The 23,787-nt window shown below is 37.5% G+C and overlaps 1 protein-coding gene across 2 annotated transcripts; it reads left to right on the forward strand.

The window, feature by feature from the left end:
- The first annotated feature begins 2,926 nt into the window (after positions 1 to 2,926).
- On the forward strand, positions 2,927 to 23,153 carry LOC129940674 (recQ-like DNA helicase Blm). 2 transcript variants are annotated; one of them, XM_056049081.1, is made up of 10 exons: positions 2,927 to 3,175; positions 3,239 to 4,128; positions 8,236 to 9,636; positions 9,709 to 9,846; positions 15,574 to 16,264; positions 16,333 to 16,523; positions 20,388 to 20,405; positions 21,646 to 21,736; positions 21,822 to 22,823; positions 22,963 to 23,153. In XM_056049081.1, exons 1-10 carry the CDS (start codon positions 3,073 to 3,075, stop codon positions 22,998 to 23,000), a joined length of 4,563 nt encoding a protein of 1,520 aa, XP_055905056.1. In that variant the 5' UTR covers positions 2,927 to 3,072; the 3' UTR covers positions 23,001 to 23,153. The 2 variants fall into 2 exon arrangements, with proteins under 2 accessions (XP_055905056.1, XP_055905057.1); XM_056049082.1 differs by lacking the exon at positions 20,388 to 20,405.
- The last annotated feature ends 634 nt before the right edge of the window (positions 23,154 to 23,787 follow it).

Below are 23,787 nucleotides of genomic sequence, written 5' to 3' on the forward strand. Positions count from 1 at the left end.
AATCTACCTGAACTTGATTACCCAATTGATTTGAATGGGGTAAATAATTGCGATTGAATCTTCAAAAGAAAACAAAGCTCTGGTTATAAGCGGCATCCCATTTGAATATGAGTTTTATAAAAATGCGAGTAATTCTTTTATTGAGGAGATTCACACTTCGCTGAAAAGGATCTACGAAACAGAAACAATACCAACATCCTTCAAAAAATCAATTATCTTTCCGCTCTACAAAAAAGGTGACGCTAGTCTTATATCTAACTATCATGGGCTTTCATTTTTAGATACTCTCTACAGATACAGTTGCCATCGTATGGGATGAAGGCAGTATCTCTTATTTCTTTAGAACGAGCAAAGGCGCTAAACAAGGTTGCGTTCGGAGCGCTCTGATTTTTGTCTTGTTCTTAAATGACCTACATTCTGAACTCCCAATAGGAATACAAGTGGAAAGAATCGGTATCAATGTTCTTTTGCATGCTGATGATATTGAAATTTTGGCTGAGAGTCCAGCTTCACTTCAAACAATTATAAACAAGTTCAGCAGCTATTGTGATAAGTGGAATATTGAAGTTAATCTTGAGAAATCTGAAATTGGCATTTTTAGGAATGGAGGCCGAAGAGCATTAAGTGAAAAATGGAATTTCAAAGTTGTAGAAGTAAAAACTACAAACGAGTATAAATATCTTGGCGTCGTCATATAATATGTCTTGGTCTGAACATCTGGCAAAGAGGCTTGTAACATCAAAAAATGCAATCATAACCTGGTCTAGGTTCCTAAAAAATAAGTTAGTGCCAAATTCAGAAAAGTTTAAAATCCATGGCTCAGCCGCCAGATCAATTATGTATTACTGTGCTCAAATATCGGTGTACAAAGAGTACATACAATGTGAAAAGCTTCAAAGGTTTTTCGTAAAAAGATGTTTCAACCTACCAAATAATACACCAAACTACGTTATAAACATCGAAATCGGTCTTCCAAAAGCGTTTCTTAGTACCTTTGAAATACATTTAAAATATTTGCGAAAAGTTTTCAGTATACTCAGCTTTAGATTACCACGCATACTTTAAGCAACTAATTTTGATTGCAAACATGCCCACAACATGCATTTGATTAAACTAAAAGAACAACAGTGAAAAGATTCTACCAAACGTGCCTTACAATCGCAATTTCACGATGAATATAGCAATGTATCATACACAGATATACCCAACTATTTTAATGACTCAAATTCACGAGAAATGATAAGTATGATCTTAGGAACGAGGTGTGGATTACTTAACTTGAATGCTAGGGCATTTCAGCATGACACTGTTGGCTTATGCACAATGTGTAATCTTGTTGCAGCTGAAAACACCTACCACTTCGTCAGCATCTGCCCTATTTTCAATTCATACCGAAGATTATTTCTAGGAGCTGAAACAATAAATCGCACCAATTTTTTTTTCAAATACAGAATAGCAAATGTTATTTAAATCTATACAAATTCTTTAAATATATTCTTAATTATCGCAATTTAATTGTTAATGAATATAATATTTCAAGTAAATTCAAGCTAAACAAAAATATAAATAGTAAAACTTTAACCTGACAGACAATTTCAACAAGTTATTGTCCTAACTAATTTTGAATAAAAGCATTATCTTGTATCTTTGTGGTTTAAGGCTCTCGAGAGAGGATTTTACTACTCAATCGCCTTCTAAGTTCAAAGAAGCAGCGATTTGCAAGTAGTTATTTTTTGTTTTATTTCAGCGTTTTCAATGCTAATGAGTCTTAATCCAACAAATACACGCTACCTTTGTTCTCATTAGCACTCGCCGTAGTATAAATCACAGTTCTTTAGTTTGCGTTTGTTCAATCCATCCCATCGCACTTCTTGGATGGCGGTAATATCTGCCTTGCATCAGCACGTGGTCTGTTAAGGGACCTAACATTCCACGTGCATATCCGAAGTTGGTTGTCCTGAATTCATTTGCGTAGGTTTTCAACAGTAAATCGTGCGTATGCGAGACTTGTTGGTGTTTTGCAACTAAGATATTTTTACGTGGCAAAAAAGTCACCCTGACGGCACAACCCCCAACCTGGAGGGCCAGATCCTTAGTATAACTCCAAGGAAGGGGAGCCGGATAAACCGCTCTTTACAGGCCTGGGCTCTAAATATGTCGAAGAAGCCCTATAAGGTATTCACTAAGTAGTTCAACCTTACTGGAACTGTAGACACCACCGTTGATTCCATCTCGGCAATTTTGGGTTTTGACTTACCCTAAAAAACACCGTTTTTTGTTGTTTCAAGCAAATTTAGAGCGTATTTAGAAAAACTTATTTGATATAAAAACTTTCTAACTTTCATTTTAAGATTAAAGAAAAACACTGTGTTCCAAATTATAGCAAACATTTTTCCGTTTTTGGTTGTCCGAAGATATTTTTCCCATTTTCTTACTATTTCACTGGTTTTGTTAGGTTTACTTTGCAACATTTTTCCTTTTTTGGTTCCACGAAGATATTTTTCCCATTTTCTTACTATTTCACTGGTTTTGTTAGGTTTACTTTGCCTGTTGTGTACTGTCAAAAAGTTATAATATTTTATAGGAAGTAGAAAAGAGTTACCACTTGTGTATTCTTTCCCACTTTCAGATGTTGGTGATATGTTATTATATCTCCCTCTCTCCACTTTTCTGTATTATGCAGCTGCAAAAACATGTAAATCCACTTTAAGAAAATTACATGAGACATTTTCTTTACATTTCTCAAAATACGGAAATATCTAAGATAACTATACAAACTGGCTCTGAGATCCTGGAAAAATAAACTAGCCAAATCAACACAAGAAAACTACACTTTTCTTCCAGTGCAGCTGATTGAACAGAGCTTTTATTTGTGACACTGACAGATGTCAGTTGATAAAACAAATACAAACCATAAACAAAAAACCATACGAACCAAAAAGGATTTAAATTTTAAAATACTCATTTAAAGAAAAAATATAACTTATCTGCTATTTTCTTTATATAAAATTGATAATTATTTTGTTATATTAATATCGAAGAGTTATTCACACACTGCCAGCAAATGCAATTATGAGTAAAAAAGATTCTAAAAACGGAAAGCAGCTTTCCTTAAGTTCATTTTTAAATTACAATGAATTAAAAAAGAAAAAAGCCGCCATAACCGAACAAAATAGTGAGTATTTATTTCAAAATCAAAGCAAAGATAATTTACATAACAAACATAACATTTATTTAGCTTCCAAAGGTCTACAAAATGTGTCTTCTGTTTCCAAGAATCCTGTTCGAAAGAAAATCAATGCATTATGTCTGGAATCTTCAGATGAAGAAATATTTGAGAATGAGTATAAGAGTTCGTCACCTGTTAAGAAAACTAACATATTTAATCGTCACACTGGGAATACATCATCACCTAAACCCTCATCAATTAATTCAGTAGCAGAAAATGTAATTGATCTTGATCTTGATCTCGATCTTGGCCTTGAAAGGCAAAAATCAATCGAAAACTTATCTCCTATGGAGAGTAAATATAAGACCAACCATTCGTTTATTAATAATCATTCACTATCTCCTGTGGAGAGTAAATACAATCTTAATAACTCAACCATATTATCACCTGATAAATTAAGTCTAGATTCTATTGATGAATTGATTCGAAATGATTCAGTTTATACTAAAGCCTTGTCCAGCATCAACAGAAATATTGAAAAAATAAACAAAATTGAAAAAATCAAAGCAACGCAGTCAACAATATCACCTGTTAAGTCAGCTCCATCGATTAAGCTTCCAATAAGCGAATTGTTGCCAAACAATAATAATAATATCAATAGTATTAACAATGAAAAGATAGGTAGTCTTAAAGAATCTCCACTGTTTTTAGAGGATCCAGTTAAACAAAATGATTCAATTAATGTTGATGACGAGAATGTTCAAGTTGATGTTCCAAAGAAGCATTCGCCAGCTGTATATGAACCTAAGACAACGGAAACTGCCTCGGATAATGCGAAGAATGATCCTGAAGTGCAAGAAGAAAAAAAACCAAAACCATTTGTTGTTTTTGAGAATGGTCTCGATGAGTATTTATGCAGTATTCTACAAACAGATGACTTTAAATCTAATATTATGATGGTAAGTACACGTTACACCAATATACCAAACAATTTATATTAAAATATTACGTACAAATATTTTCTATAAATACTCAAATATTAACAGCACATTTGGATATATGTACAATAATTAGAAAAATCATTTCAGAACAAGTTATACTTGAGGGTTATAATTCCACAGTTCCTCTTTTCCAATTGTGACAATTTGAGTAAAACGAAAAAAAAAACAATTTTAAGGAGCTTTTTTTTAAACGTCGAACTTGTCGAGTTGTAGAAGATGAGTAAGGTCAATGATTCTCGAGAGTCCTGAAACTAAAGGACGTTCTTATCCCTCTACCTTTGTAGAATCATCACCCCTTCCCACATAAACGAGGAATACAAGCCAACGTTTATGTCACCAAATCTCATCCCACCTCCCACGTTGTAATGGCGAAAAAGCTAGACAGCGCTCCTCTCTCTGGTGCTCCTTTCAACCCTAGGTAAACGTAGCTCAATTGCTGTTTACCGATCCCAATCATTTCCTTACATATCAGAATGATGTTCTTAACATCAACTGACTCCTTGTTCTTTCTCTTCCTTTCTAACCACATCTTATCTTTATTGGGCTGGATCTAAGGTGTTAAACGACCCGTGCCGATGATCAGCCTGGCTGGAGGCCCAATTCAAAAACAGCTCAGTCTCTAACGGTGTATCCGGATATCTTTCGACCTCCGGATTAACTAGCCTTATCTATATATGCGAATTTCTGTACCAACGGACCTCTCTTTCTTTGTAACTCGTGGGACCAAAAAATGAATAAAAAGAAATAGAAAAAAAGATGAGACCGGTATCTCTTCAAGACCGGGCGGCGCGCGGTTCGGCGTCAAAGCCTGTTGCCGTATCTCTTGCGGCCAACGCAGAGAAGGGAGTAGTGGCAATCCATGGACCCTCCTCTGCTGTTAGTAGAAACGAGAGTAGGAAGGTAGCAATACCTAATTCCAGTAGTAGCAGGGTTGTGAATAATGGCCCTACCACTAGTACTGAGAGTACATCCAGAAATGGAAAGGGTAACTCTCAAAAAGCCTATATAGACAAAAGGCAAGCTGCGAAAATCCTAAAGGTCTCTGGTGCATCATTGGAGGCTGAATGGACACCGCAGCAAACCGCTCGAGTTGAATGGGCAAACAGTGTTCTTGCTGCAACAAGCACTAGTAAAGACTCTACGTCTGAAAGGTCTCTTGAGGGGCCATACCGACACCAAAACGGCCTCGTGTGCACAACACCAGCACTATCCTCAATCCCATCAGGAAAACAGGCTAGTTTCAGTGACGTCACGAAGGGCAATGTCGTGGTTGCGGTCATTGACAGGAGCACAATATCGGCTGATCTTTGGCAGCTGGTCAAGGTAAAGCTCTCGGGTAGCTTTTCAAGCATTTTGAGAGAGCTTCCAGGACCACTTCCTTCCATAAGCGATGGGGTTTTTTATATGGGTCATGTCAAACTCATGGTTTGTGACGACCAGATGTCTTGTGACTTATACAAGCTCGCTGTCAGCTGGGCCAGGTGCGAAGGTCTCTAGGTCTGCTAGGAATGTCTTCCTTAGCGACAACCTCGAGACCGCATTTGGATTCCAATCGAACCTGCTGGTATCGAGGACATTCTCGAGATGATCAAAGTTTGTAATCCATCCCTTCCGACACATAACTGGAAGATAGCCAAGCTAGAATAAAACTAAAATTTGTTGCTGTATTTTATGCATTTGCACCTGATCGCTTTTCTAACCAGACAATACCCGATGGAAGCTATGTTGAAGTCTTTCTTAAGTTAAATCAATTAATTCAGCTTGCTAACGAGCAAACTCGAATGCCTGACGTTGCATTCCAATCCGCCAACACTCTAGACTTCTTTCTTACTTCTGATCCTTATAAATATACTGTCAGTGTATTATCGTCTCTAAACACATCAGACCATTGTGTCATATCTGCAAATTTCTCATGCCAAAAAACGCCAGTTAAAGTTAAAACCCCTACTAGAACCGTTTGGCAACATGAGAAAGCCAACTGGGACGGTCTCAATGATTTCTTCAGGAACTTTAACTGGTATGTTTTCTCTAAAGTGACGTAGATTCTAGCACAGATATGGTTGCAATTATATTCTTTGCGGAATGAGAAATGTTGTCCCAAACAGTGTAAAATGTATGAAACCCAAAGAGAGCTCATGATTTGATTCGAGCTGCAAAGAGGTTATTCATAAAGTCAACCCCACTGAGGAAAACCGGAATAAGTTCGAACAAGCTAGAAGGAACTATAATGGACATATACAATTTTTTCATGACTAGAAACATACTACAGTGTCCCAAAGGTAGTAAAAATGTCTGGCCATTTTGTATATAAACGTACAAAACACTACGTCATCCTCGGCTTGAAAGCTGACACACCCTATGTAAGCTCGATTGATAAAGCCAATTTACTTGCAGGACTGTTTGCTGTTGATTCCACGCTCCCAGAGAGTGTCATGAGTCCTCCTGTTCTTGAGAGCGTAAACGATTTTATGGAATACATCTGCTTTCGCTTTCCTGCAGTTAAAAGTGTGCTGAAAGGCCTTGACATACACAAATCCGCTGGCCCGGATAGTATCCCCCCATTGATTTGAAGAGATGTTCTTCAACGCCGGCAAAACCTAAGCAGTGATCTAACATCTTTCCTACTCTACAGGTCCTTTTCCGAGCCTAAAAAAGGTGAATCCTAGTCCCCCTCCAAAAATCGGCCATAGCACTCAAGTCCCTTCTATCATAAAAACCAAGCTAATTAATTATCGGCTTAAGAAATATCTTGAAGAACGAAAGCTTTTTAATTCCCGGCGGTACGGCTTTCGTAGCAATAAGTCCACCGTTAATTTGATGGTTTATCTAACCGAACAGAAGAACAAATCTTTACATCGTTTTGGAGAAAGATTATTGCACTTGATGTTTCAAAAGCATTCGATAAAGTTTGGCACCAAGCACCAAGTTCTCTTTTTGAAACTTTTGGTATCGATGAATCTGTTCTTCGTTGGATTAAAAATTAGCTGTTTAACCGTTTAAAACAAGTTGTATTCGATGGTTTCATCCCATGTCTCCGTTACGCCCCCGACTCCCTTTTCTTCCACTTCAAATCCATTAAATCGCTTCGCTGACGAAAGTACCGTATGCTTTTCATATTCGTTTCTAGATTGACATCTTTGTCCTTCGGATGTGAAACTTCAACGCTAGCCTATGTTAAGCTCAATAATTTTCAATCTCGACAGAATTGTCCATTTTCATTTGCTTCAAAAGCTCAATGCTATCTCCTGTCGTTAAAGCGTTGCCACTATCCATGAGTCGCGCTTGCATCCAGGAAAGTAATCAACTTTCAGTACTCGGTACTGATCACCTCTTATGGAATGATCAATTAATCGATATTGCCAAAAATGCTGCTAGGTGCAAGAAATTTGTCTTCCCTTTTGATCTGGCTATAATTTACAAGTTTAAGTCTTTTGGATAGGATTAAAAAAGAATTTGGAAAATGATAGACGATAGAACCGAAACAATTACGTTTTTCGAACACCGCCGCAATGTTTCATGCCTTTCGGTTTTCTACTGTTATACTGTGTTCTATCAAACGAGCCAGTGACATTCCCCCCCTCAAACAATTCATCTGTAATACTTGCACTTCTAGGAATGCTCATCAGTTTATCATTGAGCTCACTTTCAGACGTACTGTCAAGTATAGATATTCTTTTTTTAACCGCACTTGAGGATGTTTTCTCTTATCATTTTGATATTCAAAACTTCAAGATTAATGTGTATCGGTATTTCGTAAACTTTTACATGTTAAGCGTATTTATAACCACTTAAGTGCCTGTTTTGGGTTGTAGATCAGATTATTAAGTTGACACTGAAGGAAAGTGTATTATGCATTACAGGAGTCCATTCAAACATCTCACAGACACAATTTTCCATTCATACACAATTCTCTCTTTAAGTCCTCACAGATTTCTTCAAATGTTTTTGGGACTAAAGTCGATACATCAGGAAAAATTGCTTATAATTTCTCAACTGCTAAATATTTATCAATTCAATTCAACTGCTTATAAAAATAAATTTAACTAATTAATTATTTAATTTTAGGATAGTGAAATGGCTCTCGCATCGAGACTCTCATTCTTCAAATCAACTTATCTGGACCTTGTTGAAAAATACTGTAATATAATTGATCAAATACCAACTGATTTTTTCTCAGCTATTAATGGATTTCAACCTAATACTTTTCTAAAGCTTAAAATTCTTCGCCAAAAGTTTAAAGCTAAAACAAAACTTATTCAAAATACACTCTCGAAACGTAAAGAAGAGAGAGAAAAACAATTCCAACACCAAAGTTTTTCTGATAATGATGATGAGGAAAATCAGATTAGTCGTCAGCTTACAAATGTCAAAACCAACCAATTACAGTTAACAAATAAACCTGTTTACCAAAATTTCCCAGATGCGGATGAGGAAGAGGAATTGCGACAAATGGAAATTGATTCAAATGCAATTCATTCAAATTATCCAGAAGAAAATGAAGAAGAAGAAATCAGGCAGCTAGAGGAAAGGTCTCGAAAGCAGAAATGCCCAATCTCAGAAAGACAAGACAAAGATATGATAAGAAAACGGCAAGAACTCATTGATGATTTATGCGAAGAGGTACCAAGTTATATGAACGAAAGCCCCCAAGTCATTTGTCTGGACGATGATGATAGCGTTCGTGATTCGAAAGCGAATACTGACGATACTGATGAATTTGATAGTTTTCTGCACGAAATTAAAAGCCATGAAGATATGCTGCATGGTAAGAAATCCGAATATGATTCTTTTATTTATAAAGATTTTGAGGATACAAGAGTGGAAAATGACAAGGAATCCAAAACCACTGGCCAGAGAATTCTTTTCGAGGACAAACAAAGAGAACCAACACCCGAACAGGTCGATGCCGACGGATGGCAAGTGTATGATTTTGAAAAGTTCGAAAGCGCTTCACAAGTAGCAGCTGCACCAAAGAGTGCACCGAAAAGTGCACCGAAGACTGCACCTTTAATTCAGGTTCGAAGTTTCCTTGAGCTTCAAAATCCTTCGACTAGTTTAGCGATGCAAAATCGAAATTTGTATAGTCCAAGCTCATCACAGGCTTCATGTTCACCAAAAAATACTCATCTTCCAAACAAATCAGCGCAGAAAGTTGATGGAAAATTCCATTCGAACATAAACAACGATGGTATTACAGGCGAGTTCGATGGTCATAACTATCCGCATTCGAGTACTCTAATGGAGGCGTTACAATTTAGCTTTGGTCTAAAGACTTTTCGGCCGAATCAGTTACAGGTTATTAACGCAGCACTCACAAACCACGATTGTTTCGTACTAATGCCCACGGGTGGGGGTAAATCTCTATGTTATCAGCTTCCTAGTATTTTAACTGAAGGTGTCACTATTGTTGTGAGTCCCTTGAAGTCTCTAATTTTGGATCAAGTCAATAAATTAAATTCCTTGGACGTAAGTTTTATTTACCATAATTTAAACAAAAAACTAGAAATTATTTTAATGTTGTTTTCCTTCAATTTGTAGATCTATGCAAAGAATTTATCAGGGGAACAAAGTTTGAGTGAGGTGCGTGGTGTTTTTGTTGATTTAGAATGTCAGCCACCAAAAATTAAAATCCTTTATGTCACACCTGAAAAGATATCAAACTCAGTAAAGTTCCAGGTAAGTAAATTCTATTACTTTTTTATGACCGCATACCGTGAAGTTTAATTTTAAAATAACACTACTCTTGTCATCAATAATTCCCAAAGGAAAGTCTCAAAGTCATTTCGGTTTTTCTTTCTTTAACAACTTACTGAAGTCTTAAATTTTCTGAAAAATCTGCTTTGAGGTGGATTTCTTCCAGTTCGTGAGTGTAGCATATCGATCGATATTCTTCTTTTTTGTGCTAACAATATTCTTTCAAGCTTTAAAGTCGAAAGTCTTTTAACTTAGCACCTCATTACATATAGCACCATAGTTCTATACGACAGCATCTTCAAAGTGAATGTTTTTTTAATTGTGCCCTTAAAAGTGTTACTTTCTGGCGTATACGCACTTTTAATCTTATATTGTTTTTTTTAACGATACGAGATTGAAAGTAAAATTCTTTTTTAAAAAATAAATTAATATAATTGAAAATCTAATAAATGTAAATGGATATCGAAAAATCTCGTCTTTTATTGCCTAAAGACTACATCACAAAAGCCCTATTGGTTCGTAATCATATGACCATTCTGTCCCCAAACTTCGACAAGTCTATTACAGGATCGATATTCATCAAATCCTAGCTTCAATTAAAATTTGGGATGTTGGGCTCAAAATGTTCAACTATATCAAATCCTCTTTGTCAAGAAGAAAAAACTGCATTAAGTAAAATAACTATTTTTCAGAGTCTTATTCTTTCCAAAATAACATCCCCAAGGATTTCCAGATTAGTCGTGTTAGTTTTATTTGCCTTCGATGACACTCGTTCTAAATATAATAACCAAAACTTCCAATTAGATCACTATATCTACGCCGACGATGTATGTGTCATATGTAGGCACAACAGCCTGGTAGAACAGCAAACTCTTTTTTCAAATGTTCTAACAGACATTTTGACTTAGTCTGTTACCTAAGGTGCCAAATTATCTGTTGATAAATGTAAAACAATGCACGTTTGTCGTAAGCCTTTTTGTGCAGTAGTCTTTTTCAATTTCAATATTATGACCATAGAATATGTTAACAATCTAGGTATTTATTTTAATAATAAGTATAACTGTACGACCCATTGCAATTGTACTGAACTTAAAAAGAACCTAGCTGCAAACATAGTAAAATACTTATCTAGCAATAAATCGTTTGTACATATAAACACACTAAATACTATAACAAGATCTTTTGTACTGCGTAAAATAGATTATGGTCTTGTTATCTACGGCAAGTCTCCTAAATCAACTATAAACAACATCAATCTGTGCACAGAAGCATAAATGCTTTCCCAACCACTCTAATACCCAACATAATAGCACAAGCTGGTCTATAAAATAACGTATTCTAGAGACCAAACTAGCCTTCAGCGAAGGTTCTATCACCATCAGCTATTTCCACAGCAATTAGAACCAACCGGCAAGTAAATGAAAATACCTGTATTTTGAAAAAATTCTCATCCTATTTATCTTATCGTCTGCATATTCTTTTTAACGAATAACACCGATACATAAAAAGGGTAGTACAAATGAAATACAAAATTATCGTCCCATTGCAAAACTGTCCGTCAACCCTAAGTTATTTGAGCCCATTATTTGTTAAGTCGTATCGTTTAATTGTGGTCCCGTGGCATAATGGTTAGTGCGTTGGACTGTCATTCGAGAGGTCTTGGGTTCGATCCCTGCCTGTGCCACCTAATGTTTTATTCACCGGTGATGCCTCTTGCGAGGAATTGACAAATTCTCCAAGAGTAAATCTTGTCATGAAAAAGTGCTTTCTGAAATTAGCCGTTCGGATTCGGCATATAAACTGTAAGTCCCTTCCATCCCTGACTACAGTACTCGCACACAAGAATGGTTGAGATTTGTAAGTCACTAGGCCCTGGTTCTCTACGGACTGTTGCGTCACCTTATTTATTTATTTATTTAATTGTAAGTCTATAATTTGTGAAAGTCAACATGGTTTTGTTCGTTTGAAAAACGGAAAAAAGGTGACTGTGTCTTCACAGACTTCATAAGGCCTTTGACAAATTGTGTCATTAAACGTTAACTTCAAAACTTAAATCCCTAGGCTTTACCGATAAATTTGTTAGTTGGGTTTTGTCGTACTTATATAATAGATCATACAGCGTAGGTTTTAGGAATGAGCGGTCATCATATTTGTATACCAACTCTGGCGTACCACAAGGTAGCCACTTAGGACCTTTACTGTTTATTTTGTACGTTAAAGACTTAACTTCTATTATATACTCATCTGTTTTAATCCACGTTGATGACATTCATATTTTGAAACGTATTGACTCACTTGACTCCTACAAGAAGATCTAAATAGTTTTCACGAATGGTGTTTTATAAATAAGCTTTTGCTAAACATAGACAAATGTAAATCAATGTGGTTTACCCGCGACCCTTATATTTTTAAACTTTTTTATATAGCATTTGGTAGACCAATATTGGAATATGGCTGCATAATATGGGCATCCTTTTATTCAGTCCATATAATCAGAATAGAAGGAGTTCAAAGAAGATTCAAGAGCGCTTCTGCCTCCGTTTCTTCCCATGGTCCAATAGGCTCGAACTTCCGCCCTTCTATCATAGACTCACGCTCATAAATCTTCCATCGCTTTCTAAACACAGAGAGTACATTCAGCTGTGCTTTATTATAAAATTAATCTACGGGTCAGTCATATCACCATCAATTTTGGAACAATTAAACTTTATTTATAGCCGTTCAAGTATTAAAAGACAAGTTCCTTTGCGTCCTATATCGAGCAGATCGAACTATGGCAAAAACATTCCCCTCAACCAATTGATTTCAGTTTACAACAAGTATTACTTTTTGGTTAATTTCGTAAGGGATGATTTTAAAAGTAAAACATTTAAAGTAAATTTGTTCAATACTTCAGTTTAGCTTTTTTTGTAAATTGCTTAAAGCATTGTAAATCTATTAATCTAAGAATAATAAGATGTTCAAATGGTAGACATGTGCATTCAAGAGGACACAAGCGTCCACAGGTTTTTTTCTTAAAACCAACCTCTGTCTATCAACTCCTACTCTCACCTCTACGTGGTGAACATCGGGTGCCTAGTACCTCAACTGGAGATTGGGTTCCAACCCCAGTGGAAAGTTGTTGGGGGCAGCAAACGAGAGAGGTGGGGAGAGGTGTTTCCACTAAGGCACCTCTCCTTATCCAGACGGCAGCGGAGAATTCCCGAGATGGAATCAACGGTGGCGTCTACAGTTCCAGTAAGGTTGAACTACTTAGTGAACACCTTATAGGGCTTCTTCGATTTATTCGGAGCCCAGGCCTGTAAGGAGCGGTTTTATCCGGCTCCCCATCCTTGGAGTGCGTCGGGGTGACTTCCTGGCCACGTAAAAGCTTTCAAAGTTGCGAAGCACCAACAAGCCTCGGATACGGACGGATTTACTGTTGACAACCAATGCAAACGAATAAAGGAAAACGAACTTCGGATATGCACGTTAAATTTTAGGTCCCTTAACAGACTACGTGCGGCCGAAGAATTAGCGGAGGCCCTAGAACGATATAAAGCAGATATCACCGCCATCCAGGAAATACGATGGGATAGGCCGGGCAAAAAGAGGATGGAAAACTGCGATATTTACTATGGTGACTGCTACCACGAAAACCAACAGCGCTTATTTGTATGCGTATTCGTCATTGGAGCTAGACTAAGGCAAGAAGTATTGAGCTATAGGTGCATCAATGAGCGCCTCATGACCATACGCATCAAGGCTAAATTCGGCAACATTAGCCTGATATGCGCGCACGCCCCCACAGAAGAGAAAGACGACAACACCAAAGATATGTTCTTCGAGCTCTTAGACAAAACATATGAGCACTGAGCAGTGCCCTAGCTACGATATTAAAATAGTCCTGGGCGATTTTAATGCCAAGCTAGGAAGGGAAGACATCTTTGGTGGAATAATCGGGAAAAACAGCCTGCACGACAACACTTCCGACAATGGATTCAGGCTCATAGATTTTGCTGCGGGGCGAAACGTCATGGTAGCCAGTACGCGTTTTCCACACCTCAACATCCACAAAGGAACTTGGACTTCTCCAGATCAATCTACCGTCAACCAGATTGACCATATTGCGATCCACGCCAGACACGCTTCCAGCATTATGGATGTACGAACTTTCCGAGGAGCTAACATCGACTCGGACCACTACCTCGTTGTAGCCAGGGTAGCACTTCGGATCTCCAGACCCAAGGCAAAACAGGGAGGTGCTGGGAGAAGATACAACGTCGAACGGCTACAATCGCCAGAGATCGCCAAATCCTTTTCCGACCGAGTGACAAGTAACCTCTCTCGAAGTTCTCTGCCGCCAACACAATGTATCGAAAACCAGTGGCAACATTGCCAAGATGCAATCAGAGAAGCCGCCTCTGATGTGCTGGGTTTCAAACAGCCACCAACAAGGAACCCCTGGTTTGATGAGGAATGTCGGCAGGCAAATGCAGCCAAACAACAGGCACGCAAAGCGGCGCTTTTTTTTCGAATCCGCACCCACAGGACAGCGCAGTAGAGGAAGACCGCGGATCAGGTGGCGCGCACAAGTGGAAGGTGACCTCACCCAACTTGGAGCGCGTAACTGGAGACATCTAGCTAGGGACCGAGCTAGATGGAGAAGTTTGTTGGGTGAGGCCCTAGTTCACACTGGACTGTAGCGCCACCTTAAGTAAGTAAGTAAGTAATCTAAGAATAAATGTAATATTAGTCTTAAGTTCTAATGTTAGTTTGTTTAACGAATTCAATAAATAAATAAAGCAATTGCTCACCATGTTGGACACAGTGTTGTCAATTTTCAGTGTCAACCTTCGTAAATCCTGTTTTTAAAAGATCTTTTTCTTTTGCAAATTCAAAAGACTAATTTCGGCCTAACACAAATCCTTTCACTTGAGACTAAACAAGCTCTACGGGCTTGAGTTTAAGAGGGCAATCAAACAAATTAATTTTGTTCAGATTTGGTCATTTCATGCAGCACATAGCTTTCATACTTTGACTTGTAACGTTTCACTTCTCTTAACAACTCCGCTTTTACCATATCGTTTTTACAATTAGAACTCAGCCACCCTACTCATAATTTTTTTTTGTGGAAGTTCCGGATGATGAACGCAGTCCTATCGACAATCACTATTTGTGTGCTGGCCTATTTTTATAAACTAAAGAATTATTTGACATTTAAAATTGAAGTTATGTAATCCTTCCTTTAGAAAAATACCCAATTAATATTTGTATAGCTGCATTTAAACCTTTTAAAAAAATATATATAATAATTTAAACGGAAAAACAAGACACGAAAACACCTTTTTCCTTAAATTTGAAATATATACTCCCTAAAGTTATAAGAAAGCTTCATAGCAACAACCAAAGAAAGGGTATTATAATGTTTATCAACGAATAATTATTGTAACTCTGAAAAAAATATGTTCACCCCAATATATGTGAGATAAAATAACGATCAGTCTCCTTTCAGAAGGAGAATGTGGGTTTATGGAATATTACAAAAACAATTTCAGTATAACTCAGGGGTGTTGTTTTTATTTTAGTAGCTATTTCTTGAGTTGAGTGCCTTGCTCATCTATAAGGCCTGTAATGCCTATTCAAATTTAACAGAGTATAATAGTATATTGTGTGTATAAGAAGTAGTTGGTATTTAAAGTAATATTTTATTCGAATTTGTACTTGCAGGATATTTTGGATTTACTCTACAGCCGAAACTGCATCAGCCGATTTGTAATTGATGAGGCTCATTGTGTTTCTCAATGGGGACATGATTTTCGACCAGATTTCAAAAAGTTGGGAATACTTCGAAAACGGTTTCCAAATGTCCCAACAATGGCTCTAACAGCAACAGCAACCCCTCGCGTCCGTATTGATATCTTACGACAATTGGGTCTTACTCAATGCAAATGGTTTCTATCGAGTTTCAACCGACCAAATTTGCGTTATTCAGTCTTACCAAAAAAAGGTGTAAAAACTTTTGATGAAATTATAAAATTCATAAAATCTCAGCCCGTCTCGTCAAGTGGTATAATTTATTGTCTGTCGCGAAAAGAATGTGACACTGTTTCCGATAAAATGAACTCGTGTGGTATTAAATCAGCCAGTTATCATGCAGGCCTTAACGATAATCTTCGAGAATCCAGACAAAAAGATTGGATTACTAATAAATTTCGTGTTATATGTGCGACGATTGCTTTTGGCATGGGTATTGACAAACCAGATGTACGTTTTGTATTGCATTATTCAATGCCAAAGAGCATTGAAGGCTATTATCAAGAGGCTGGTCGTGCTGGACGCGACGGTGAACTTGCTCATTGCATACTCTACTATAACTATGGCGATATGTTGCGCTATAAAAAAATGATTGATGCTGACGGTAAGACAAGAATAGTAATAATAATTTTTAAATGTATATTAACAACATTTTGTTTATTGTTATTCAAGGTGGATGCGATTATAATGTTAAAAAAATTCACATAGATAATCTGAATCGAATTGTTGGGTTTTGCGAAAATGTAAGCGATTGTCGAAGGGCTCAGCAATTGGACTATTTTGGCGAACACTTCACGAGCGAACAGTGTTTACAGAATCGTCAGACGGCATGTGATAATTGCTTGAAAAAAAAAGATTATGTGGTAAGTAAACTTTTACTTGTTTAGTGAACGTAATTTTTGAAGGTTACTTTGATCTTGCAAGTGCAAATGTGCCTTAGGAATCTTTTCGTTTCTTTCGCCTTCTTTTTAACTTTTAACTTATTTAACTCAAAAACCTTTTTATTTTAACTTTTTATGAGATATTGAAAAACTGGCTAGTTTAGTGGCACTATGACTTTATAACTTTTTAAACATACATCTTAATTTAAAATTAAATATTTAACAGCCAATTTCTTAACAAGGTTCTAGTCTTTAAAACTCAATTTATTGAAAAATTGGAACTCGGTTAAGTACAATATTTCCATAGGTAGATATTTTGTTTGTTGAAAGAAGTCAAATCGTGTCTGTGGACATGGTGTCTTTAAAGATGCCATAATGTTCATTTAGTTATACTTTGTGTTCAAAAACAATAAACAAGTTACAATGAAAATTAAATTGCAGAGTAAAATATGACTAAGTCTCATTAATGTTTTTCCAACAACGAACGTGATACATTTCACCTACCCACGGTGTTAAGAAAAGTCCATAGACCTTGTTTCAGTTTCTGTATTTTTCGAAAATGTATGAAAACCAAATAAGCAAAACATTGTAAAAGCAAACAATACAAAATAATATTGGGAATACAAATAAAATAACTTCTAAACGGCAAAATTGTTCACCCCTAAATTAAAACCGACAAACATTCAAAACTTGAAAACTTACTTACTTGAGGTGGTGGTACAGTCCGCGGACCTGGGCCTCAACCAACATGCGTCTCCAGCCAGCTCGGTCCTTAGTTTCGCACGCCAAGTTGGTTGAGGTCTTCTCCCACCTGGGTGCGCTACCTGAGTCGCGGTCTTCCTCTACTGCGCCGTCCCTCAGGATTGGATTCGAAGGCCTTCCGGGCTGGAGCGTTGATGCCCATTCGCTCTACATGACACAGCCATCTACCCGTTGGACTTAATTCGTCGTTATATCTTCTCCTCCATTCTTCATCTATGCGTACGGGACCAAAAATCACCCGAAGAATTTTTCTCTCGAAGGATCCTAAGACGCTCTCAACTTTCTTTGACAGGATCCAGGCCTCAGCGCCATAAATGAGAACCGGGATGATGAGTGTCTTATAGATGGTTATTTTAGATGCTCGAGAGAGGACTTTACTTCTCAATTGCCTTCTAAGTAAAAAGAAGCAGCGATTTGCAAGAGTTATTTTTCGCTTCATTTCAGCTCTGGTGTCGTTGTCTGTGTTTATAGCGGTGCCTAGGCAGACAAAGTCCTCAACTACCTCGAGGTTATAGCTATCCATGGTGACGTTTTTTTTCAATTATGTCAATATCATCTGCGTATCCGAGTAATTGGATGGACCTTTGCAAGATTGTGCCTCTAGTGTTGACGGTTGAGTTTTGCACAATTCTTTCCAGAACGATGTTGAAGAATTCGCATCACAGTACATCGCCTTGTCTAAAACCTTTTCTGACATCAAATGCATCCGTAAGATCTTTTCCGACCTTGATAGAGCAGCGTGCATTCTCCATCGTCATTCTGCACAAACGGTTTAGGGATGCCAAAACTAGACATTGCTCTGCAGAGCTCTTCCCTATGGATGCTGTCGTACGCGGCTTTAAAATCGATAAAGAGATTGTGGGTATCGATTTGAAGATCCTGGGTTTTTTACAAGATCTGCCATAGTGTGAATATTTCGTCGATAGTGGACTTTCCTGTGTCTGACCCTCTTATATTGTTGACGATCGACTTCAGACATTCACATAATACGGCAGAGAGGATCTTATATGCAATGTTAAGGAGACTGGTCCCTCTGTAGTTGGCGCAATTTAGAGGGTCTCCTTTCTCATGTATCGTGTACAATATGCTGAGATTCCACTCATCGGGGATGCTTTCTTCCGACCATATTTTGCAGATGAGTTGGTGCATGCTCCCTACCAAGTCATCACCTGCTGCTTTAAATAGTTCGGCAGCGATGCCGTCAACTCCAGCAGCTTTGTTTGACTTCAGTTTAGATATAGCTATCTTCATTTCGTCGAGGTCGGGTAGGCGGAATTGTTGATCTGAGTCGCCTAGTTTGAGTGGTTCTACCTCCCTTACAGAGGAATTCGGTTCGTCATCGCTGTGATATAATTTGGAGAAGTGGTCTTTCCATATTATCAACATAGATTGCTGTTCTACTGCGATGTTCGCCTGATCGTCTTTACAGGCTTCGGTTCGTGGCTGGTACCCTTGGGAGTTTTTTTTACCTTTTGGTTTGTGACATCCCTCTATCTCCTCGATCGCTCGCTTTTCGTGCTCTCTTTTTTTCCATCTAAGGACCGGTGTTCCTCTCTCCTCTTCTGCTCGTAGAGCTCGCGAGCAGCTCTGGTCGTTCTGTGCTGCGCCGCGCCGTTTTGTATGCGTGTTGTTTCGCTTCGTGCGCTTGCCGGCATTCGTCGTCAAACCAGGGGGCCGTGTGAAACCTAGCACTTCAGAGGCGGCATCTCTGATGGCTGCAGGCAATGGTGCCACTGGTTTTCAATGCTTAATGCAAGCAGCATAGGATTCCTTAAGAGGTTATTAGAGACTCGATCGAAAAAGGACATGGCAGTCTCTTGCGATTGTAGCCGTCTAACGTTGAAACTTCTCACAGTTCTTCCTTGTTTTGGCTTAGACGGGGATGCCCATAGCCGTACTTTGGCTACAACGAGGTAGTGCTCCGAGTCGATGTTGGCCCCTCGGAAAGTTCGGACATCCTGTATCCTGGAGAAGTGTCGTGCGTCAACCGCAATCTGGTCAATCTGGTTGCCGGTTGATTGGTGAGGAGATTTCCATGTCCCCTTGTGGATATTAAGATGTGTGAACTGCGTACTAGCTACCAAAACGTTGTCGGAGGTGGTGTCATGCAGGCTGTATCTCCCGATTGTGCCACAAAAGATGTGTTCTCTTCCTAGCAAGCGTTAAAATCTCCTAAGATAATTTTAATGTCATAGCCAGGGCACTGCTCATAAGTCTTGTCCAAGAGCTCGAAGAATATGTCTTTGGTGTCTTTATCTTTCTTGGGCTTATTTTGGCGAATTTAGGCTTGATGCGGATTGTCGTGATGCGCTCGCTCACACTGTTGAAACTCAAGACTTTTTGCCTGAGTCTAGTTCCAACAAAAAATCCGAACCCAAATAGACGCTGATAGCAGTCGCCGTAGTGTATATCGCAGTCTTTTAGTTTGCGTTTGCCCGTTCCATCCCATCGCACTCCTTGGATAACGGTAATATCTGCCTTGCAGCAGTTTAGAGCTTCCGCTAATTGTTCGTGTTCTGTTAAGAGACCTAACATTCCACGAATAGATCCGAAGTTCGTTGTCCTTATTTTGTTTGCTTGGGTTGTCAACAGTAAATCCGTCCGTCTCCGAGTCTTATTAGTGCTTCACAACAAAGGTATTTTTTACGTGGTCAGGAAGTCACCCCGACGGCACAACCCCAACCTAGAGGGCCAGATACTTAGTATAACTCAACGGACGGGGAGCCGGATAAACCGCTCCTTGTGGGCCTAGGCTCCGAATAAGTCGTAGCAGCCCTAAAATTTGGAAACTTCAGACAATATAAGAGACTTCATTTGCAGTCAACTGCATTCTTTGAACTTCAATTTTTGCCAAGGTAAGTGGTGAGATGGTCAAGTGTAATAAACTTCAAACTTTGATCTTTACTTCACTAACATCTACTTCGGATGATCGTGTAAAAACTAACTACCTACCTAGACTGTATAGAAAAGACTTCCCAAGCATGAAATTGGCTGTAAATATTTTTTATGTACCACTACAACAATAATTTTTTAATAAAATCCAAATTTTAAATTCGCGTTCCTATGCTTACATATTGGTTGAAGACTGAATCGGAATTGAAAGTAAGTATTTAAAAGCAAGAATTAAAATATTTTGTTGTTGTATTTAATTTTTTTACGAGAACCAGTGGCAACATTATTCTTTTTTTTTAACAAGTAGTCTTTTATTTTACTTATTTATTTTATTATTTGCATATTTATTGCATGAAAAACCTATGCATGTTCAGACATTATTGTCTTATAATTTAAGTAAAAACTACAATTGAATATGCAATTTCGAAAAGGGCAAATGTTGGATATTTTGTCAAACACGTTTTTTATACCAATGTGACGTAAACGCTTGTCCACACCCATTGGCGGCGTTCAATTTGAGACAGATAGGGTATCCGGTTACCTTTTTGTTAGTGTTTTACGTTTAAAATAACAGCTGATCAAAAACAGCTGAAATGTCAACAAAGGAATCCAAAGGTATCCAAAAATGTCTGGGTATGTAGGTATCTGACAGAACAGCTGATTCAACACATGGTTGGATTTCAAGAAACTTGAAAATTGATCCTCGATTCTGTTAGGATAGTTTTTTGTTAAACGTAAATCGTTTAAAACCGGAGATTTCGCAAGTAAATTATTAATCGTATAGAATTCCAATTGAGCTAAGAGAAAATTTAACATAGATTACAGATTGAGGTTATCTCTTATTTATTAAATTGTTACGCACCTATCAATTCATCGTCGTTCGACGAATCAGTTGAATTATCCATTAAATGTTTCTTTTGCAACAGTTTTGACTTCGAAGCTTAATGTTTATCTACTTTTTGTGAACAGCTGAAAGTTGTTTTTAATTTTTGACAGTGATACCAATCGTCTAACAAGGTTTCTAAAAATCTACCTATCCAAAAATACCCTATCCAACACAATAGTTAGGGAAATTTTTCTTGACTAACTTTCCAGTCAACTTTCCATTAAAGTTCTCTTAATTGGAAGGTAATTTTTTGGCAGCTGGACAATACTTTCAAGTCCCTTATGGCGTCTGAACCTGTCCATCTAAAGCAACTTTATAGGAAAATAAGTCAAGAAAAATCTCCCTAACGATCAAGTCAATGGGCCGGTTCAGACAACATAAGGGACTTCATTCATTCTTTGAACGTGCATTTTGAGCAAGGCAACAAGTTAGTTTTTCAAGTGACGTGAATTTCAAATTCAGAACTTTTTTCGAATACTAAATGCATAAAAGCTTAGGATTATGTTAAGACAACCAGATTTAAAAAAAAAAAACACATCTAATATACATATCTTATTTTTTCAGGAATTGGATGTAACTGAAGACTGCAAGGTAGCTCTTCGCGCTATTAAAGACATTTGTTCTGGCCGTTCCAGATTTACTCTACTACACATTGGTATGGACAATTAGTAAAAATGTCACATTACAGAATAATAAAAAATATTATTTAATTTATTTTTAAACCATGTTTTTGTTTTTAGCTGACGTCCTCAAGGGATCATTGATAAAGAAAATTGTCGACAACAGACACAATACACTGCCTTTTCATGGACGTCTAAAAGATTGGGACAAAAATGACATTCAACGACTCCTACGGAAATTAGTTATTGAAGAGTTTTTGCGCGAGGACATGATATTCTCGAATGACATTCCTCAAGCCTACATTAATATTGGACCCAAAGCTCAAAGTCTAATGACTCAGAAAATTGAAATACGATTTGCCATTATGAGAACCGAAAAGGCAGCAAAGAATTCAACAACCGAAAATGATGAACCAACAACATCAGGTCAATCTCGTAATGATCGTAAATCTCCGCCAGAACTGAAATCGATTTCAGAACGTTGTTATACAGAACTTTTGGATCTGTGTAGAACTATAGCAGCAACGAAGAATGCAACAATGGCAAGTATTATGAATATTCAAGCTCTAAAAGCTATGGCAGAGTCCTTGCCAGAGACAGAAGCTGATATGCGTGCTATTCCTCATGTCACGAAAGCAAATTACGATAAATATGGTGAGAAGATGTTGGAAATCACTCGAAATCATGCCGCGGAAAAACTCTGTCTTTTAATGGATCTGGAAGAGAACACTTTGATAGAAGATGCTAGTGATGTTGAGATGACCATTCCTCCATCGCCAAAAGCTTCTGTTAGCCGGAAAAAAACAACAAAACAATCATTTGGCGACAATCAAAATAATATGCAAGATATCGATGACTTTTCTACCTCGTGGGATTCAGTTGCACCTAGTAAAACAAATGGGTACCGTGGAAAGCGGAAAGGGTCATGGCGAGGGAGTGCGGCCAAGAAGTACAAAAGAGCGGCAAACACGTCAGTTAATGGAGGAGTTTCAAGTTCATATATAGTAAAGAGTCCGAAGAAGAGGGGTGGCAGGAGAGGAGCTGCAAGGGGTGGGTCGGCAGCTGGAAGCAAGAAAACTGGAAATAGTGGTTGGATTTGCAAGAAAAACAGCAGTTCTCAAGGTTTGTATATATATACATATATATATTCACTCGCATGTGATAACTAATAATCTATTATTTATTTTTACATTGAAATATTACAAATTTTTGATTTATTACAAATCACAAATTAAACTTACCGTTTTCTATCTTTTTCTAGGTGGTTTTGATCTAATGCCGATTCCAAAGCAGAAGTAGAAAAAGTGTACCTTTTATGTTCAATGTTAAGTAATGTTAAGTTAATGCATTTAAGAAAATTAAATATTATATTTGTGAGAAAGTTCCACACAAACAGATTTCCTAATGTCCTACAGAATGTGCTTTTTCAAAATAAAGTTTCTATTTTTATAATTGTTTGTGTTTTATTACTTTTTGGTGCAATACTGAAGGGGTGTTTGTTTCTTTTTTCGGTTTTATTCGCTCGGGCACTAAAGTTGTTTTTTTTTTCAGATAGTTGCACGCTTACGTATAATTTAAATCCTAGATGGATTGCTATGAGCTACTTTTCGGATTAAGATCTTTGTCCCACTACATGAGATGGGTATTTTATTTTAGAAAAGTGAGTTCGGTTCTAGATTCGCATCATTCGGCCCTATCGAGGTAACCGTCGGTCGGAGCGGAATTCTTTCTGATTTCCTCCGAATCGGAGACATTTTGCTTTAAGGTAGTTGTCTGATCAGCTGAACGGACATTCTCTCCGACAAAATTAAATGCATGCAATTTGCATGCGATGCTTTGCGATGAAGTACTTGTTTGGTTTTATTCTTGACAGATACAAACATACAATTTTCCGAAGTCCTCCGACAAGTTCTTGTTGCGGAAAGTGTTTTCTTTTTTTTTTAAATAGTTAATTAAAATGTAAGTAATACAAAAAATAACTTTATTTTCGTTATCTTATGTTGTTAATAATGAACTGTTTGTTTTTAGGCAAAACGAAAAAACAAGGGTCAGCAATAAGAGTGAAGGGTAAATCTGCTGAGCGAAT

Source organism: Eupeodes corollae, chromosome 1, assembly GCF_945859685.1.
Source record: "Eupeodes corollae chromosome 1, idEupCoro1.1, whole genome shotgun sequence".
NCBI classification, from domain to species: Eukaryota; Metazoa; Arthropoda; class Insecta; order Diptera; family Syrphidae; genus Eupeodes; species Eupeodes corollae.